This window comes from Ranitomeya imitator, chromosome 1, assembly GCF_032444005.1.
Source record: "Ranitomeya imitator isolate aRanImi1 chromosome 1, aRanImi1.pri, whole genome shotgun sequence".
In the NCBI taxonomy this organism is placed as follows: domain Eukaryota; kingdom Metazoa; phylum Chordata; class Amphibia; order Anura; family Dendrobatidae; genus Ranitomeya; species Ranitomeya imitator.
This window is the reverse complement of record NC_091282.1, coordinates 338,172,963-338,190,458: the sequence shown is the minus strand read 5'-3', so window position 1 is coordinate 338,190,458 and position 17,496 is coordinate 338,172,963. Positions and strand designations below refer to the sequence as shown.

At 46.6% G+C, this 17,496-nt stretch overlaps 1 protein-coding gene across 1 annotated transcript in view; it reads right to left on the bottom strand.

Moving 5' to 3' along the window:
- SSH1 (slingshot protein phosphatase 1) overlaps positions 1-17,395 on the bottom strand; it is a 63,970-nt gene extending 46,575 nt beyond the window's left edge. Inside the window, exon 1 of the mRNA XM_069759619.1 lies at positions 16,965-17,395. Within this exon, the coding sequence (XP_069615720.1) occupies positions 16,965-17,030 (66 nt within the window). The 5' untranslated portion in view covers positions 17,031-17,395. The remainder of the gene's footprint in view (positions 1-16,964) is intronic.
- Between the last annotated feature and the right edge of the window lie 101 nt (positions 17,396-17,496).

The window sequence follows — 17,496 nt, the reverse complement described above, 5'->3', positions numbered from 1 at the left end:
AAAATTTGTTGGGCAATTTCTCCCGAGTACGCCGATACCTCATATGTGGGGGTAAACCACTGTTTGGGCACTCGGCAGGGCTCGGAAGAGAAGGCGCGCCATTTGACTTTTTGAATGGAAAATTAGCTCCAATTGTTAGCGGACACCATGTCGCGTTTGGAGAGCCCCTGTGTGCCTAAACATTGGAGCTCCCGCACAAGTGACCCCATTTTGGAAAATAGACCCCCCAAGGAACTTATCTAGATGCATATTGAGCACTTTAAACCCCCAGGTGCTTCACAGAAGTTTATAACGCAGAGCCATGAAAATAAAAAATAATTTTTCTTTCCTCAAAAATGATTTTTTAGCCTGGAATTTCCTATTTTGCCAAGGATAATAGGAGAAATTGGACCCCAAATATTGTTGTCCAGTTTGTCCTGAGTACGCTGATACCCCATATGTGGGGGTAAACCACTGTTTGGGCGCACGGCAGGGCTCGGAAGGGATGGCACGCCATTTGGCTTTTTAAATGGAAAATTAGCTCCAATCATTAGCGGACACCATGTCACGTTTGGAGAGCCCCTGTGTGCCTAAACATTGGAGATCCCCCAGAAATGACACCATTTTAGAAACTAGACCCCCAAAGGAACTAATCTAGATGTGTGGTGAGGACTTTGAACCCCCAAGTGCTTCACAGAAGTTTATAACGCAGAGCCATGAAAAAAAAAAAAAAAATTATTTTCTCAAAAATGATCTTTTAGCCTGCAATTTTTTATTTTCCCAAGGGTAACAGGAGAAATTTGACCCCAAAAGTTGTTGTCCAGTTTCTCCTGAGTACGCTGATACCCCATATGTGGGGGTAAATCACTGTTTGGGCACATGCCGGGGCTCGGAAGTGAAGTAGTGACGTTTTGAAATGCAGACTTTGATGGAATGCTCTGTGGGCGTCACGTTGCGTTTGCAGAGCCCCTGATGTGGCTTAACAGTAGAAACCCCCCACAAGTGACCCCATTTTGGAAACTAGACCCCCAAAGGAACTTATCTAGATGTGTGGTGAGCACTTTGAACCCCCAAGTGCTTCATAGAAGTTTATAATGCAGAGCCGTGAAAATAATAAATACGTTTTCTTTCCTCAAAAATAATTATTTAGCCCAGAGTTTTTTATTTTTCCCAAGGGTAACAGGAGAAATTTGACCCCAATATTTGTTGTCCAGTTTCTCCTGAGTACGGTGATACCCCATATGTGGGGGTAAACTACTGTTTGGGCACATGCCGGGGCTTGGAATTGAAGTAGTGACGTTTTGAAATGCAGACTTTGATGGAATGCTCTGCGGGCGTCACGTTGCGTTTGCAGAGCCCCTGATGTGCCTAAACAGTAGAAACCCCCCACAAGTGACCCCATTTTGGAAACTAGACCCTGAAAGGAACTTATCTAGATGTGTGGTGAGCACTTTGAACCCCCAAGTGCTTCATAGAAGTTTATAATGCAGAGCCGTGAAAATAATAAATACGTTTTCTTTCCTCAAAAATAATTATTTAGCCCAGAATTTTTTATTTTCCCAAGGGTTACAGGAGAAATTGGACCCCAAAAGTTGTTGTCCAGTTTCTCCTGAGTACGCTGATACCCCATATGTGGGGGTAAACCACTGTTTGGGCACACGTCGGGGCTCAGAAGGGAAGTAGTGACTTTTGAAATGCAGACTTTGATGGAATGGTCTGCGGGTGTCACGTTGCGTTTGCAGAGCCCCTGGTGTGCCTAAACAGTAGAAACCCCCCACAAGTGACCCCATTTTAGAAACTAGACCCCCCAAGGAACTTATCTAGATATGTGGTGAGCACTTTGAACCCCCAAGTGCTTCACAGACGTTTACAACACAGATCCGTGAAAATAAAAAATCATTTTTCTTTCCTCAAAAATTATGTTTTAGCAAGCATTTTTTTAGATTCACAAGGGTAACAGGAGAAATTGGACCCCAGTAATTGTTGCGCAGTTTGTCCTGAGTATGCTGGTACCCCATATGTGGGGGTAAACCACTGTTTGGGCACACGTCAGGGCTCGGAAGTGAGGGAGCACCATTTGACTTTTTGAATACGAGATTGGCTGGAATCAATGGTGGCGCCATGTTGCGTTTGGAGACCCCTGATGTGCCTAAACAGTGGTAACCCCTCAATTCTAACTCCAACACTAACCCCAACACACCCCTAACCCTAATCCCAACTGTAGCCATAATCCTAATCACAACCCTAACCCCAACACACCCCTAACCACAACACTAATTCCAACCCTAACCCTAAGGCTATGTGCCCACGTTGCGGATTCGTGTGAGATATTTCCGCACCATTTTTGAAAAATCTGCGGGTAAAAGGCACTGTGTTTTACCTGCGGATTTTCCGCGGATTTCCAGTGTTTTTTGTGCGGATTTCACCTGCGGATTCCTATTGAGGAACAGGTGTAAAACGCTGCGGAATCCGCACAAAGAATTCACATGCTGCGGAAAATACAACGCAGCGTTCCCGCGCGGTATTTTCCGCATCACGGGCACAGCGGATTTGGTTTTTCATATGTTTACATGGTACTGTAAACCTGATGGAACACTGCTGCGAATCCGCAGCCAAATCCGCACCGTGTGCACATAGCCTAATTCTAAAGGTATGTGCACACGCTGCGGAAAACGCTGCGGATCCGCAGCAGTTTCCCATGAGTGTACAGTTCAATGTAAACCTATGGGAAACAAAAATCGCTGTACACATGCTGCGGAAAAACTGCACGGAAACGCAGCGGTTTACATTCCGCAGCATGTCACTTCTTTGTGCGGATTCCGCAGCGGTTTTACAACTGCTCCAATAGAAAATCGCAATTGTAAAACCGCAGTGAAATGCGCAGAAAAAAACGCGGTAAATCCGCCATAAATCCGCAGCGGTTTAGCACTGCGGATTTATCAAATCCGCAGCGGAAAAATCCGCAGAGGACCAGAATACGTGTGCACATTCCTAACCCTAACCCTACCCCTAACCCTACCCCTAACCCTAGCCCTAACCCTAACCCTAACCCTACCCCTAACCCTACCCCTACCCCTACCCCTAACCCTAACCCTACCCCTAACCCTACCCCTAACCCTAACCCTAACCCTACCCCTAACCCTAACCCTATTCTAACATTAGTGGAAAAAAAAAAATTTCTTTATTTTTTTATTGTCCCTACCTATGGGGGTGACAAAGGGGGGGGGTCATTTATTATTTTTTTTATTTTGATCACTGAGATAGATTATATCTCAGTGATCAAAATGCACTTTGGAACGAATCTGCCGGCCGGCAGATTCGGCGGGCGCACTGCACATGCGCCCGCCATTTTGGAAGATGGCGGCGCCCGGGAGAAGACGGACGGGACCACGGCTGGATCGGTAAGTATGATAGGGTGGGGGGGGACCACGGGGGGGGGGATCGGAGCACGGGGGGGGGAATCGGAGCGCGGGAGGGGTGGAACGGAGCGCGGGGGGCGTGGAACGGAGCACGGGGGGGCTGGAATGGAGCACGGGGGGGTGGAACGGAGCACGGGGGGGGGTGGATCGGAGTGCAGGGGGGGTGATTGGAGCACGGGGGGGTGATTGGAGCACGGGGGGAGCGGACACGAGCACGGGGGGGAGCGGAGCACAGGGCGGAGGGGAGCCGGAGCAGTGTACCGGCCAGATCGGGGGGGTGGGGGGGCGATCGGAGGGGTGGGGTGGGGGCACACTAGTATTTCCAGCCATGGCCGATGATATTTCAGCATCGGCCATGGCTGGATTGTAATATTTCACCCGTTATAATGGGTGAAATATTACAAATCGCTCTGATTGGCAGTTTCACTTTCAACAGCCAATCAGAGCGATCGTAGCCACGAGGGGGTGAAGCCACCCCCCCTGGGCTAAACTACCACTCCCCCTGTCCCTGCAGATCGGGTGAAATGGGAGTTAACCCTTTCACCCGATCTGCAGGGACGCGATCTTTCCATGACGCCGCATAGGCGTCATGGGTCGGATTGGCACCGACTTTCATGACGCCTACGTGGCGTCAAAGGTCGGGAAGGGGTTAAAGAGAAGTGTTTGCACAAAATCCTGCCTAAACATTGTCTTAGGCTGAGTTCAAATATCAGTATTTTTTCTTGTACTTATAACACGGATCTACAGTGTTTTCAGCTATTTTTGGTTTGTCTATTTCTCTTTACCATCTACAGGGTGGAGCGCGGTAATTTGCTTTTTTGCACTGCATGCTGTGGCGGCACTGTCGGTCGAAGAGAGGGGAGAGTGGGTGTGGCTTACAGTGGCTGATGGGAGATTTGTATTCCTCTGCCTTTCAGTTGCCATCATGCAGTGGACACGTGAGGAGAGGTCATTTTGTGTTGAAGCGTATTTTTCAAATGCCCACTCGATCATTGCAGTGCAGCGTGCTTTTTGTTTACAATTCGCTGTTCCTCCACGCGGACGTGTTCCTGGACGGCAATCAATTGTAAATTGGGTGAATGCATTCAGAACAGCAGGGAATGTGTCATGTGTACGAAGGGGACCTGAGAGAAGGATTACAACACCACAAAACATCGAGAGAGTTAGAGCAGCAGTACTGCAATCTCCGAAACGCTCTGCTCGGAAGCAATCATTTGCTCTTGGCATTTCAAGACGTTCTCTCCACCGGATTCTTCATGATGAACTGAATTTTCACCCGTATAAAATGTGCGTGGTCCAACATTTGTCAGCATGGGACTATTTGACACGGCGGACCTCTTGTGAAGACATGTTAGCAACGATACCCCGTGACGCAATTGTGTTTTTTTCTGATGAGGCACATTTTCACCTCAGTGGGTGTGTAAACAAACAAAATATGCGTTACTGGAGTGAAACAAACCCCAGAGAAGTTCACGAGAGACCTCTGCATTCGGACCGCGTCACTGTGTGGTGCGTCTAAGTCTAAGGTGTATATCAACCGTCCCAACACCTTGGAAGACCTAAGGAACAATATTGAAGCTGAAATTGGCAGAATACCAGTGGACATGCTTGTTAGAGTTCATGAAAACTTCAGAAAACGTATGCAGCAGTGTGTGGATAGCGAAGGTCGACATTTGCCAGATACACTATTTAAAACCATGTAACTTAAAAATTCCATTACTGTTCAGTATAATTAAAATATAAAATAAATTTTTCTAATGATCATAATTTTTTTATTTCATTCCCAAATCAGCAAATTACCGCGCTCCACCCTGTATATGTGTCATAAGGCTGGCTCACATGGGAAAAAAATATGGAGGTTTCCCAAGCTTCTTCTAGCATTAGTGAAAGTTGGACAATACATGGATGAACCTCAGATGTCATCAGTTTGCTGGCCATTTTTTGGCAGATCAATTTACTTGATGAGTTTGGACCGTAATTCAGAACAACTTAGGCCATGCCTAGTCTCTTTTTTTGGCTGACCACCAGTCCACAAAAATAAATAAATACGTTTAGTGTATTGACCGTTTCATCTATATGTGTTCTATCAGCAGGAAAGAAAGAACAGAACAGATAAAGTGTGACTGAGATCTTAGGCCAAGTCCAGATTTGTTAGATTTATTTCTTGAGTAATTGATTTCCCAGTGGGTCCTGGGCAGGGTCGTTACAAATTTGTGGTACAAACCATGTATTCTATGTGGATTTCACTGTAGATTACACCCAATGCATTGCAATGAAAATATACAACCTTTCCGCCTTTTAGCAAGCATGCTGCAGATCAGAAGATCCACACCATGCTCCTTTCCAGGCTGATTATGATCCACCATACAAATCCACACTGATTCCACAATGCTACTCGACCCCTAAACATTACATTACGGAAAATGTGATAATCAATAGAAACTGGAACAGGCTGCAGTGCCAGCGTTACCTGGACATAGGTAAGTTCTGCTGACCCTTCTTTCCATGGCAGTACAGTATACCGACCAAGTCATGGTTTGAAAAAGTGTCCATTCTTTTGACTGGTCTCTCCAGCCAAGTGACGCTAGTGTCGACATTTTAGAAACCCATCGCATACAGTTGCATGATCTGGGCGCCTCTGTTATGTACCGTGAGCCCAGGAGTATACACCTCACCCTCAAACTCACAGGAGTTCTGGGACCGGACCATGCAGTGTCTGCACTGGATTTCTAAGACATCATCTGATTGGAGAGATCAAATAAAGGGAACGGTTGCCTCTTCACACCATGACTTGATGACTTGACCAGTATATCATACTGCCCCGATGACTCGGGTAACGGGATTACTTTCATAGGAAATTTTCTAATACCAGGTTCTCTTTAATAACTTCATTGATAACATGCCAAGTGTCGTGTAAGTGTGTGCATCTCTGCACATGGCGCTCATACTTGATACCGAATAAATAAATCGAGATTTTTTTTAAAGTTTTCGGCCCAATTCATCAAGACCAGCATTGTTCACCGCAATCTTGATGAGGGGTGTGCTGAAGTCAGGCGTACTCCACTTCATGACTCCGCTCCAGATGAACAGCGTACACCTCTTTGTCCCCCTCGCCACAAATCCTACTCCAGCCCCTACTAGAGTAAGACTTGTGGAGCAGTGAACGCTTCCATTTGTTATGGTGGCCACCAAGCCCTTTCCCAACTCAGAGTTGGGTCTAAATTTTGTGACTTTTCAAAGCTTTTAGGTCAGAATTGTAGCATAAAGCTTTGATGAATCTGGCTCTTTGTTTCCATTTTTTTCATCATTTTCATATCAGTAACATGTTTATCCATCCGGTGATTTCCATAATTCCACGACTTTTTCTTCTTGGGGTTCAAGTTTCATGTTCGTGCACTTCCTAACAAGCAAGCGCACCCTTGGCGTAATATACTTCCACATGTTGGGTGAGCGCTTCCAATATCATCATGGCATTGATTTTTACATAAAAGATGTTTCAAAGCAAAACTTCACTAGAGCGATTGGGAGCGGGAATGTCTGAGCCACTTTGTCATGACATCAATGGGCTGGAATCACATCTAGCACTCAGATGGGAGACACATTGGAGATCATGTTGGCCGAAGGTAGGAAACCCCTGAGTACAGTACACACAGACGCAAGGCATGTGACATAAGCTCATGTTTAACCTCACATCTCCTGATCTAAGCTTCCTGCCATCTGGATATTTTGCACAGTAAATCCACTCTATTACTGGTTTACCATGAATACGGCATTTCCACTGAGGGTCAATGCCAAGCTGATTGTGTAATATGAAGCATGCCAATTGTGTAAAGGAAAAATGACAGAACTCGGAAACATGATCAGCACATATTGGCTCAGATCACAGTTCATATCCGGTTATATGTGATTGGTCATTATGTCTCCTATATACACATGTGGTCAAAATTGTTGGTACCCCTCGTTTAAAGACAGAAAAATCCACAATGGTCACAGAAATAACTTGAATCTGACAAAAGTAAGAATAAATAAAAGATGTATGAAAATGAACAAATTAAAGTCAGATATTGCATTTCAACCATGCTTCCAAAGAATTATTAATGTGACAAAAGTGACATGTTAAATCAAGGTGTGTCCACGAACTAGCATCACAGGGGTCTACAATCTTGGAATCAATGAGTGGGCCTGTATATAGGGCTACAGATACTCACTCTGCTGTTTGGTAACATGGAGTGTATCACACTCAACATGGACCAGAGGAAGCGAAGGAAAGAATCGTCTCAGGAGATTAGATAGAAAATTAGAGACAAACATGTTAAAGGTAAAAGTTATAAGACCATCTCCAAGCAGCTTGATGTTCCTGTGACTACAGTTGCACATATTATTCAAAAATGTAAGATCCATGGAACTGTAGCCACCCTTCCTGGACGTGGCCGCAGGAGGAAAATTGATGACTAATCAAAGAGACGGATAATACGAATGGTAACAGAAGAGCCCAGAAAAACTTCTAAACAGATTAAAGGTGAACTTCAAGCTCAAGGAACCTCAGTGTCAGATCGCACCATCTGTCGCTGTATGAGCAAAAGTGGACTTCATGGGAGACAACCAAGAAGAACACCATTGTTGAAAACAAATCATAAAACAGCCAGACTGGAATTTGCCAAATTACATGTTGACAAGCCACAAAGCTTCTGTGAGAATGTTGTATGGACAGATGAGACAAAAACGGAACTTTTTGGCAAGGCACATCAGCTCTATGTTCACAGATAGAAAAATGAAGCATATCAAGAAAAGAACACTGTCCCTACTGTGAAACATGGAGGAGGTTTTGTTATGTTCTGGGGCTGCTTTGCTGCATCTGGCACAAGGTGTCTAGAATCTGTGCGGGGTACAATGAAATTTCAAGACTATCAAGAGATTCTAGAGAGAAATGTGCTGCCCAGTGTCAGAAAGCTTGGTCTCAGTCTCAGGTCATGGGTTTTGCAACAGGATAATGACCAAAAACACCCAAGAATGGCTAAGAGGAAAACATTGGACTATTCGGAAGTGGCCTTCTATGAGCCCTGACCTAAATCCTATTGAGCATCTTTGGAAAGAGCTGAAACATGGAAAAGGCAACCTTCAAACACGAGACAACTGGAGCAGTTTGCTCTTGAGGAGTGGGCCAAAATTCCTGTCGAGAGAAGCAGAAGTCTCACTGACAGTTACAGGAATCATTTTTGCCTCAAAAGATTGTGCAATAAAATATTAAGTTAAGGGTGCCATCATTTCTGTCCAGGCCTATTTTATGAGTTTTTGTTGCTTTTTTTTTTTTAATTCTGTGGCAGCGTGGTTGAAAAGCAATGTCTGACTTTCATTTGTTCATTTTCATAGATTTTTTATGTATTACTTTAGTCATATTCAAGTTATTTCTGTGACCATTGTGGGTTTTTGCATCATTAAATGAGGGGTACCAACAATTATGACCACGTGTGTACCATAACAACAATTATGTTCTCAGATGCAAAACTATCTAGTGGTGGCCATTCATGGCGATGCACCGACTCCCATTGCCAAGAAGCTGGGTGGTGGGGCAGGTAACACATCGCAGCACTATAATTTAGCTGGGATATGCCAACCATCTTTGACCGGGCTGAAATCAGTTTGCCACTAGCGATGAGCGAACATGCTTGGACTAGGTATTATCTGAGCATGCTTGGGTGCTACCCGAGTGTCTTTGGTATGCTCGAATAATATGTTTGAGTCCCCACGGCTGCATTTCTCACTGCTGTTCGTCAGCCGCAACACATACAGGGATTGCCTATGAAACACATGTATTGCGGCTGTCGAACAACTGTGAGACATGCAGCCGTGGAGACTGGAACATATTTTTCGAGCACACCGATGACACTCGGTTAGCACCTGAGCATACTTGGATAACACTTTATCTGAGCACTTTCGCTCATCACTACTATTCACCACTAGTAATGTCAGAAGAGAGGAAACATTGGTCTATGGGGACAATATGAATGGATTGGTCAGGCTGATAAATAGTGCCCTGTGCCTGGCAGTCGCTTATCTCCTCCTTTTTGATTTGACATGCACACAACCATTGATGTGGCACTGCCACTGAGTCACTTGGCATGTGCCCTGTCACAGACTAGGGCATGGAAGAAGAAAGCTGGGCACCGCACTACACATCGCTGCTCCATTCATTTCTTCTGGTCACGGTCTTCCAGCCCCTGAAGGGACAGGGGCACAAACCTCCGATGTGGCCATTGGTGGGACACACACCAATCTAAAAGTGATTACCTATACAGAGTATAGGGAATAATTCCAGTAGCCCGGAATACTCCTTTAATACAATATTTCTTCTAGGACCCCAATTAAATGACAGAATTAAAGGGGTAGTGGTCCCTTCTTACTCCAGATCTTTTTGGATTAGGCCGGCGTCACACTAGCGAGTTTTACGGACGTATGAGCGCATAAAATACTTCCGTAAAACACGCATTACACACGGCCCAATTATTCTCTATGCCCCAGCTCCTATCTGCCGTATTTTACTGATCCGTATTATACGGCTTTCTACGGCCACAGAAAATCGCAGCATGCTGCGTTTGTCACCGTATTGCGCAAAAAAAAAAAAAAAAAAAAAATCGCCAATGAAAGTCTATGGAAGCCAGAAAAATACGGATTACACACGGACCAGCAGTGTGACTTGCGAGAAATACGCAGCGGTGTTAGAGAGAAAAGCCGGCAATTCAGTGCGGTGTACAGTAAAATCACACTGACAGCTTACAATAGAATAGCTAAAATAAATGTGTACACATAGTATAGGGATATATATATATATCTATCAGTAGACACATATATGTATATATATTAATATTTTATACAGCGCTAGATAGCTTAAAAGCCGGTAATTCAATTACCGGCTTTTGCTTTCTCCTTCCTAAACCCGACATGATATGAGACATGGTTTACATACAATAAACCATGTCATATTCCAATTTTTTTTGCATATTCCACACTACTAATTTTAGTAGTGTGTATGTGCAAAATTTGGGCGTTCTAGCTATTAAATTAAAGGGTTAAATGGCGGAAAAATTTGTTGTGGGCTCCCGCGCAATTTTCTCCGCCAGAGTAGTAAAGCCAGTGACTGAGGGCAGATATTAATAGCCTGGAGAGGGTCCACGGTTATTGGCCCCCCCGGCTAAAAACATCTGCTTCCAGTGACCCCAGAAAAGGCACATCTGGAAGACGCGCCTATTCTGGCACTTGGCCACTCTCTTCTCATTCCTGTGTAGCGGTGGGATATGGGGTAATGAAGGGTTAATGTCACCTTGCTATTGTAATGTGACATTAAACCAGATTAATAATGGAGAGGCATCAATTATGACACCTATCCATTATTAATCCAATAGTCTGAAATGGTTAAAAAAAAACACAAACATTATTAAAAGTCTTTTAATGAAATAAAAACACATGTTGTTTTAATATTTTATTATTCTGGTAATCCACCTGAAGACCCTCGCTCTGTGACAAAGAAAAAATAATAAACCAATAATATCCATACCTTCCGAGGATCTGTCACGTCCCACGATGTAAATCCATCTGAAGGGGTTAATTTTTTTTTTTTTTTACAGCCAGGAGCTCTGCTATAATGCAGCTGTGTTCCTGACTGTAAAACCTCAGCGAATGAATGGAAACTAGGTCAGTGACCTGTAGTTACCTTCATTCGCGGTGAGGCGCCCTCTGCTGGATGTCCTTCAAGCGTGGGAAAAAAAAAAAATCAGAAAAGTTCCCAGGCTCGAGTTCATATGAGGACAACCAGCAGAGGGAGCATCACCGCGAATGAAGGTAACTACAGGTAATTGACCTAGTTTCCATTCATTCCCCGGGGTTTTACAGTCTGGAGCATAGCTGCATTATAGCAGAGCTCCTGGCTGTAAAAAAAATTAACCCCATCAGATGGATTTACATCGTGGGATGTGACAGATCCTCGGAAGGTATGGATATTGTTGGTTTATTATTTTTTCTTTGTCACAGAGCGAGGGTCTTCAGGTGGATTACCAGAATAATAAAATATTAAAACAACATGTGTTTTTATTTCATTAAAAGACTTTTTAATAATGTGTTTGTGTTTTTTTTAACCATTTCAGACTATTGGATTAATAATGGATAGGTGTCATAATTGACGCCTCTCCATTATTAATCTGGCTTAAAGGGAACCTGTCACCCCGTTTTTTCAAGATGATATAAAAATAGCGCTAAATAGGGGCAGAGCTGTGCTTCAAATTAGTGTAATTTTGGAGCCTTTAATCCCCACTAGGGTTGAGCGAAACGGATCGTTCATTTTCAAAAGTCGCCGACTTTTGGCAAAGTCGGGTTTCATGAAACCCGACCCGATCCCTGTGTGGGGTCGGCCATGCGGTACGCGACTTTCGCGCCAAAGTCGCGTTCCGTATGACGCGCTTGGCGCCATTTTTTTCAGCCAATGAAGGGGCGTGGGCAGAGTGATGACATAGGTCTTAGGGGCGTGTACGCCTATCGCCATGTTGTCGCTTGTGCGCTGTAGCGATTTGCACTGTGTAACACCAGCTTTTCAGTTGTGTGTGAGAGAGAGAGAGAGAGAGAGAGAGAGAGAGAGAGAGAGAGAGAGAGAGAGAGAGAGAGAGAGAGAGAGAGAGAGAGAGAGAGAGAGAGAGAGAGAGAGAGAGAGAGAGAGAGAGAGAGTGTCAAGGTCGCTCAACCCTAATCCCCACCTATGCTGCCGAAATACCTTTGTAAAGTCGCCGTTTTGGGCTGTCACTCAAGCTGGTCTGGTCATATGGGCGTGGTGACAGCACTGTTTCTCCCCCAGATCTCCGTTGGTGGCGTAGTGGTGTGCGCATGCCCAACAGGCGAATCCAGTGCGCAGGTGAAGGAAAAGAGCGCGATCTGCGCTATTCCGCGGTTTATTGGTGGGCGCGGCCATCTTTGTGAGGCCGCGCGTGCGCAGATGGTACTTCTCGGCTTCCCGGGGCTTCAGGAAAATGGCAGCCGCGATCTCCATCTGCGCACGCGCGGCATCCCGCGGCCATTTTCCTGAAGCCCCGGGAAGCCGAGAAGCACCATCGATGCACGCGCGGCCTCACAAAGATGGCCGCGCCCACCAATAAACCGCGGAATAGCGCAGATCGCGCTCTTTTCCTTCACCTGCCCACTGGATTCGCCTGTTGGGCATGCGCACACCACTACTCCACCAACGGAGATCTGGGGGAGAAACAGCGCTGTCACCACGCCCATATGACCACACCAGCTTGAGTGACAGCCCAAAACAGCAACTTTACAAAGGTATTTCGGCAGCATAGGTGGGGATTAAAGGCTCCAAAAATACACTAATTTAAAGCACAGCTCTGCCCCTATTTAGCGCTATTTTTATATCATCTTGAAAAAAACGGGGTGACAGGTTCCCTTTAATGTCACCTTACAATAGCAAGGTGACATTAACCCTTCATTACCCCATATCCCACTGCTACACGGGAATGGGAAGAGAGTGGCCAAGTGCCAGAATAGGCGCATCTTCCAGATGTGCCTTTTCTGGGGTGGCTGGGGGCAGATGTTTTTAGCCAGGGGGGAAGGGGGGGGGGGCAATAACCGTGGACCTTCTCCAGGCTATTAATATCTGCCCTTAGTCACTGGCTTTACTACTCTGGCGGAGAAAATTGCGCGGGATCACACAACAAATTTTTCCGCCATTTAACCCTTTAAGTTAATAGCTAGAACGCCCAAATTTTGTACATACACACTACTAACATTAGTAGTGTGGAATATGCAAAAAAAAAAATGGGAATATGACATGGTTTACTGTATGTAAACCATGTCTCATATGTCGGGTTTTGGAAGGAGATAGCAAAAGTCGGCAATTGAATTACCGGCTTTTAAGCTATCTAGCGCTGGATGAAATATTAATATATATATATATATATATATATATATATATACATACACATACAGTACATATGTTTTTATTATTTTTTGAGTACATGGATCCCTTGGATATCCGTATGTCGGTTTTGCAAGCCTGCGAGAAAATCTCGCAGTACGGATGCCATACGGGTTACATACGGAGGATGCCATGCGCAAAATACGCTGACACACCCTGCCTACGGAGGAGATACAGACCACTATTTTGGGGACTTTTCTGCGTATTACGGCTGTAAATTACGGACCGTATTTTTATACGCTGAGTGTGACGCCGGCCTTACACTGATCGCCGCTCCTTATCCACTAGTGATATACCCTTGAACACAAAGTATATTCTGCCATGTTCACTTTTGCCGCCAAACATTTTTAATACATCAAAATATCTAGAGCAAAATAGGAGCAAATTTCAAAATACCGTAGTCTTGATCCTACAGCTCTAAGGCTACTCTCACACTAGCGTTGGATTCGGCCCGTCGCAATGCGTCGGGCTGAGATTCCGATGCTAGCGGTGAATGCGCCGCACAACGGAGACAGCGGATGCATTTTTCCGGCGCATCCGCTGCCCCATTGTGAGGTGTGGGGAGGTGGGGGCGGAGTTCCGGCCGCGCATGCGCGGTCGGAAAAAGCGGTCCGTCGGCAGCAAAAAATGTTACATGTAACGTTTTTTGCTCCCGGTGGTCCGCCGCACGACGGTTGCGACGTGTGTCAATACGTCACAATGCGTCGGTAATGTTACTCTATGGGGCAAAAACGCATCCTGCAAACAACTTTGCAGGATGCGTTTTTCCCCCTAAACGACGCATTGTGACGTATTCAAAAAAACGCTAGTGTGAAAGTAGCCTAAGGCAAACATATGCATTCCCATGGTAACCAGCTAAAAACAAACTGTTTATTTGAATTCCATAGTCAACCCCCCATCACCTGTGTATTTTATCAGATAGAGGAGGCCCCTGTACGCACCATATTATCCAACGCTGAAATACTGTACACATTTGACCCCTGGAGTGGCCCATCGAAGAGAGCAATGGCCGGGCCTATTATTGTCTATGGGACTGCCAGAGAGAGCGGAGGGCTGCACTTGGCCAAAAAACTCCATGTGATCAAAACCTAAAGATTAGTGTATTAGGCTCCGTTCATGACATACGTTGGCATAATACCACCCCGATGGCAGCCAGACACTAGTTACCTAAATTGGGTTAATGGGGCAGGATGGCCAGGTTGTGTCCCCCACCCCCAATATTCATACCTTCCCCTAACTATAATATATGGGGGTGAGGCACGTCCTGCCATGTATGCAGACACTAAATAATGAGATATTAGTGGATGGTTTCCGCGCAGCTAGATGCACTTGAGACATATAATCCGGTGAAATAAGTGAAAGGTCATAGTTTATTCCACCAATAAATCAATAACCTTCACTTATTTCACCGGATTATATGTCTCAAGTTCATCTAGCTGCGTGGAAACCATCCACTAATATCCCACTATTTAGTGTCACTGACTGACCCGTGGATCGGCTGCAGATGACGCTCACACTCCAAGCTTTTCCTATAGACACATCAGGTTAGTCTGATCTAAGTAGTATCTTACTGTGCACATCCGGTAAGACCCTATACACGCTGATTCTCCTGCAGTCCCTGTCACTCCACTCACAAAAGTGGCATCAGCTGTGCCCATGCCAGGATATGAGGTGACACTTGGCATTAGCTGTGCCCATGACAGGATCTGATGTGACACTTGGCATTCGCTGTGCCCATGACAGGATCTGATGTGACACTTGGCATTCGCTGTGCCCATGACAGGATCTGATCTCCCAATTGGCATCAGCTGTGCCTATGACAGGATCTGATCTCCCACTTGGCATCAGCTGTGCCCATGACAGAATCTGACACTCGGTATTAGCTGTGCCCATGACAGGATCTAACAATTGGCACCAGCTGTGCCCATGTCAGGATCTAACAATTGGCAACAGCTGTGCCCATGACAGGATCTGATACTTGGCATCGGCTGTGCCCAAGACAGGATCTGACACTCGGTATCAGCTGTGTCCATGACAGGATCTAACAATTGGCACCGGCTGTGCCCATGACAGGATCTGATACTTGGCATCGGCTGTGCCCATGACAGGATCTCATCTCCTACTTGGCATCAGCTGTGCCCATGACAGGATCTGACACTCGGTATCAGCTGTGCCCATAAAAGGATCTGACACTCGGTATCAATGTGCCCATGACCGGATTTGACACTTTGTATCAGCTGTGCCCATGACAGGATCTAACAATTGGCACCAGCTGTGCCCATGACAGGATCTGACACTTGGTATCAGCTGTGCCCATGACAGGATCTGACACTTGGTATCAGCTGTGCCCATGACAGGATCTGACACTTGGTATCAGCTGTGCCCATGACAGGATCTGACACTTGGTATCAGCTGTGCCCATGACAGGATCTGACACTTGGTATCAGCTGTGCCCATGACAGGATCTGACACTTGGTATCAGCTGTGCCCATGACAGGATCTGACACTTGGTATCAGCTGTGCCCATGACAGGATCTGACACTTGGTATCAGCTGTGCCCATGACAGGATCTGACACTTGGTATCAGCTGTGCCCATGACAGGATCTGACACTTGGTATCAGCTGTGCCCATGACAGGATCTGACACTTGGTATCAGCTGTGCCCATGACAGGATCTGACACTTGGTATCAGCTGTGCCCATGACAGGATCTGACACTTGGTATCAGCTGTGCCCATGACAGGATCTGACACTTGGTATCAGCTGTGCCCATGACAGGATCTGACACTTGGTATCAGCTGTGCCCATGACAGGATCTGACACTTGGTATCAGCTGTGCCCATGACAGGATCTGACACTTGGTATCAGCTGTGCCCATGACAGGATCTGACACTTGGTATCAGCTGTGCCCATGACAGGATCTGACACTTGGTATCAGCTGTGCCCGCTGTTACAGCTGTGGACGCCGTGGCAGCACTCGGGACACAGGCAACGTCTTACCCTTTATTGGAAATCCTTCCATGTAATTTTCGCTATCACTACTGGCTTATACAGCCGTCTTTCACCATTACATATCCCTCTATAAGTGATTGTTATATATCGGGATCAATAAATCTACTCAAATATTAGTTGATTGCCGGGTTATGCTTAATTTATCACTACGGTTTGGGAACCTACCCGGGCACCACTAGTTTGTAGTGCACACATTTTTCAAGCACAGGGTCCAACAATTGGTATCAGCTGTGCCCATGACAGGATCTGATACTTGGCATCGGCTGTGCCCATGACAGGATCTGACACTTGGCATCAGCTGTGCCCATGCCAGGATCTGATACTTGGCACCAGCTGTGCCCATGCCAGGATCTGATACTTGGCACCAGCTGTGCCAGGAGTCTATAAAACAATACCACAGAGTCTATTTTCATACAATTCCATCAGTACATTAGAAGAGGCAGCATTGGGCATCCTCAGCCTGGTACCCAGCAGCGGTGATAGGTGACACTGCTGGCACAGAGCCGGCACTGGCCGGTCCGGGCCGGGGCCTACGTATGCTGCAGCTGCCCCGATCTCTCCTGAGCCCCGGCTGCGGGAGGACGCTCTCACCTCGCTGGTGCTGGCGGAGGAGGCGGCGCTGGGCGTCGGGGATCGCTGGAGAGTCACTAAGGCCATGATCAGGGGTGAGCGGTGCCGGGGGCAGCAGACGGGCAGCGTGTGTCCCGGGGGCAGCGTGTGTCCCGGGGGCAGGAGGCAGGTGCGGGCGCTGCTGCTTCACAGGCCGGCTCCCAGTGCCGGGCCCACAGCACACGTATCCCGCCCAGGCTGAGGAGGGATGGCCGCTGCTGGAGCTGCTCCTGGCCCCGGTGGATGATGCTCAGTCCCCGCACTGATCGCTGGCTCCTCCTCCCGGAGGTGGATAACGGAGCTCGGTGCGGAGGGGTCAGAGGTGCACGCGCCCAGGTCACCGCTGCAGGCAGTCATGCCCCGGGGGTCCTCCTGTGCTGTACATGCCTGACCCCCACCTCCCACTGTGGAGCAGAGGAAGATCCCGGAGTGGACAATTATCAGGATTGAGTAGTGGGAAAAGCATCACAGACCCCAAATCAGAGTCACAGACCCCCCAAATCAGAGTCAGAGA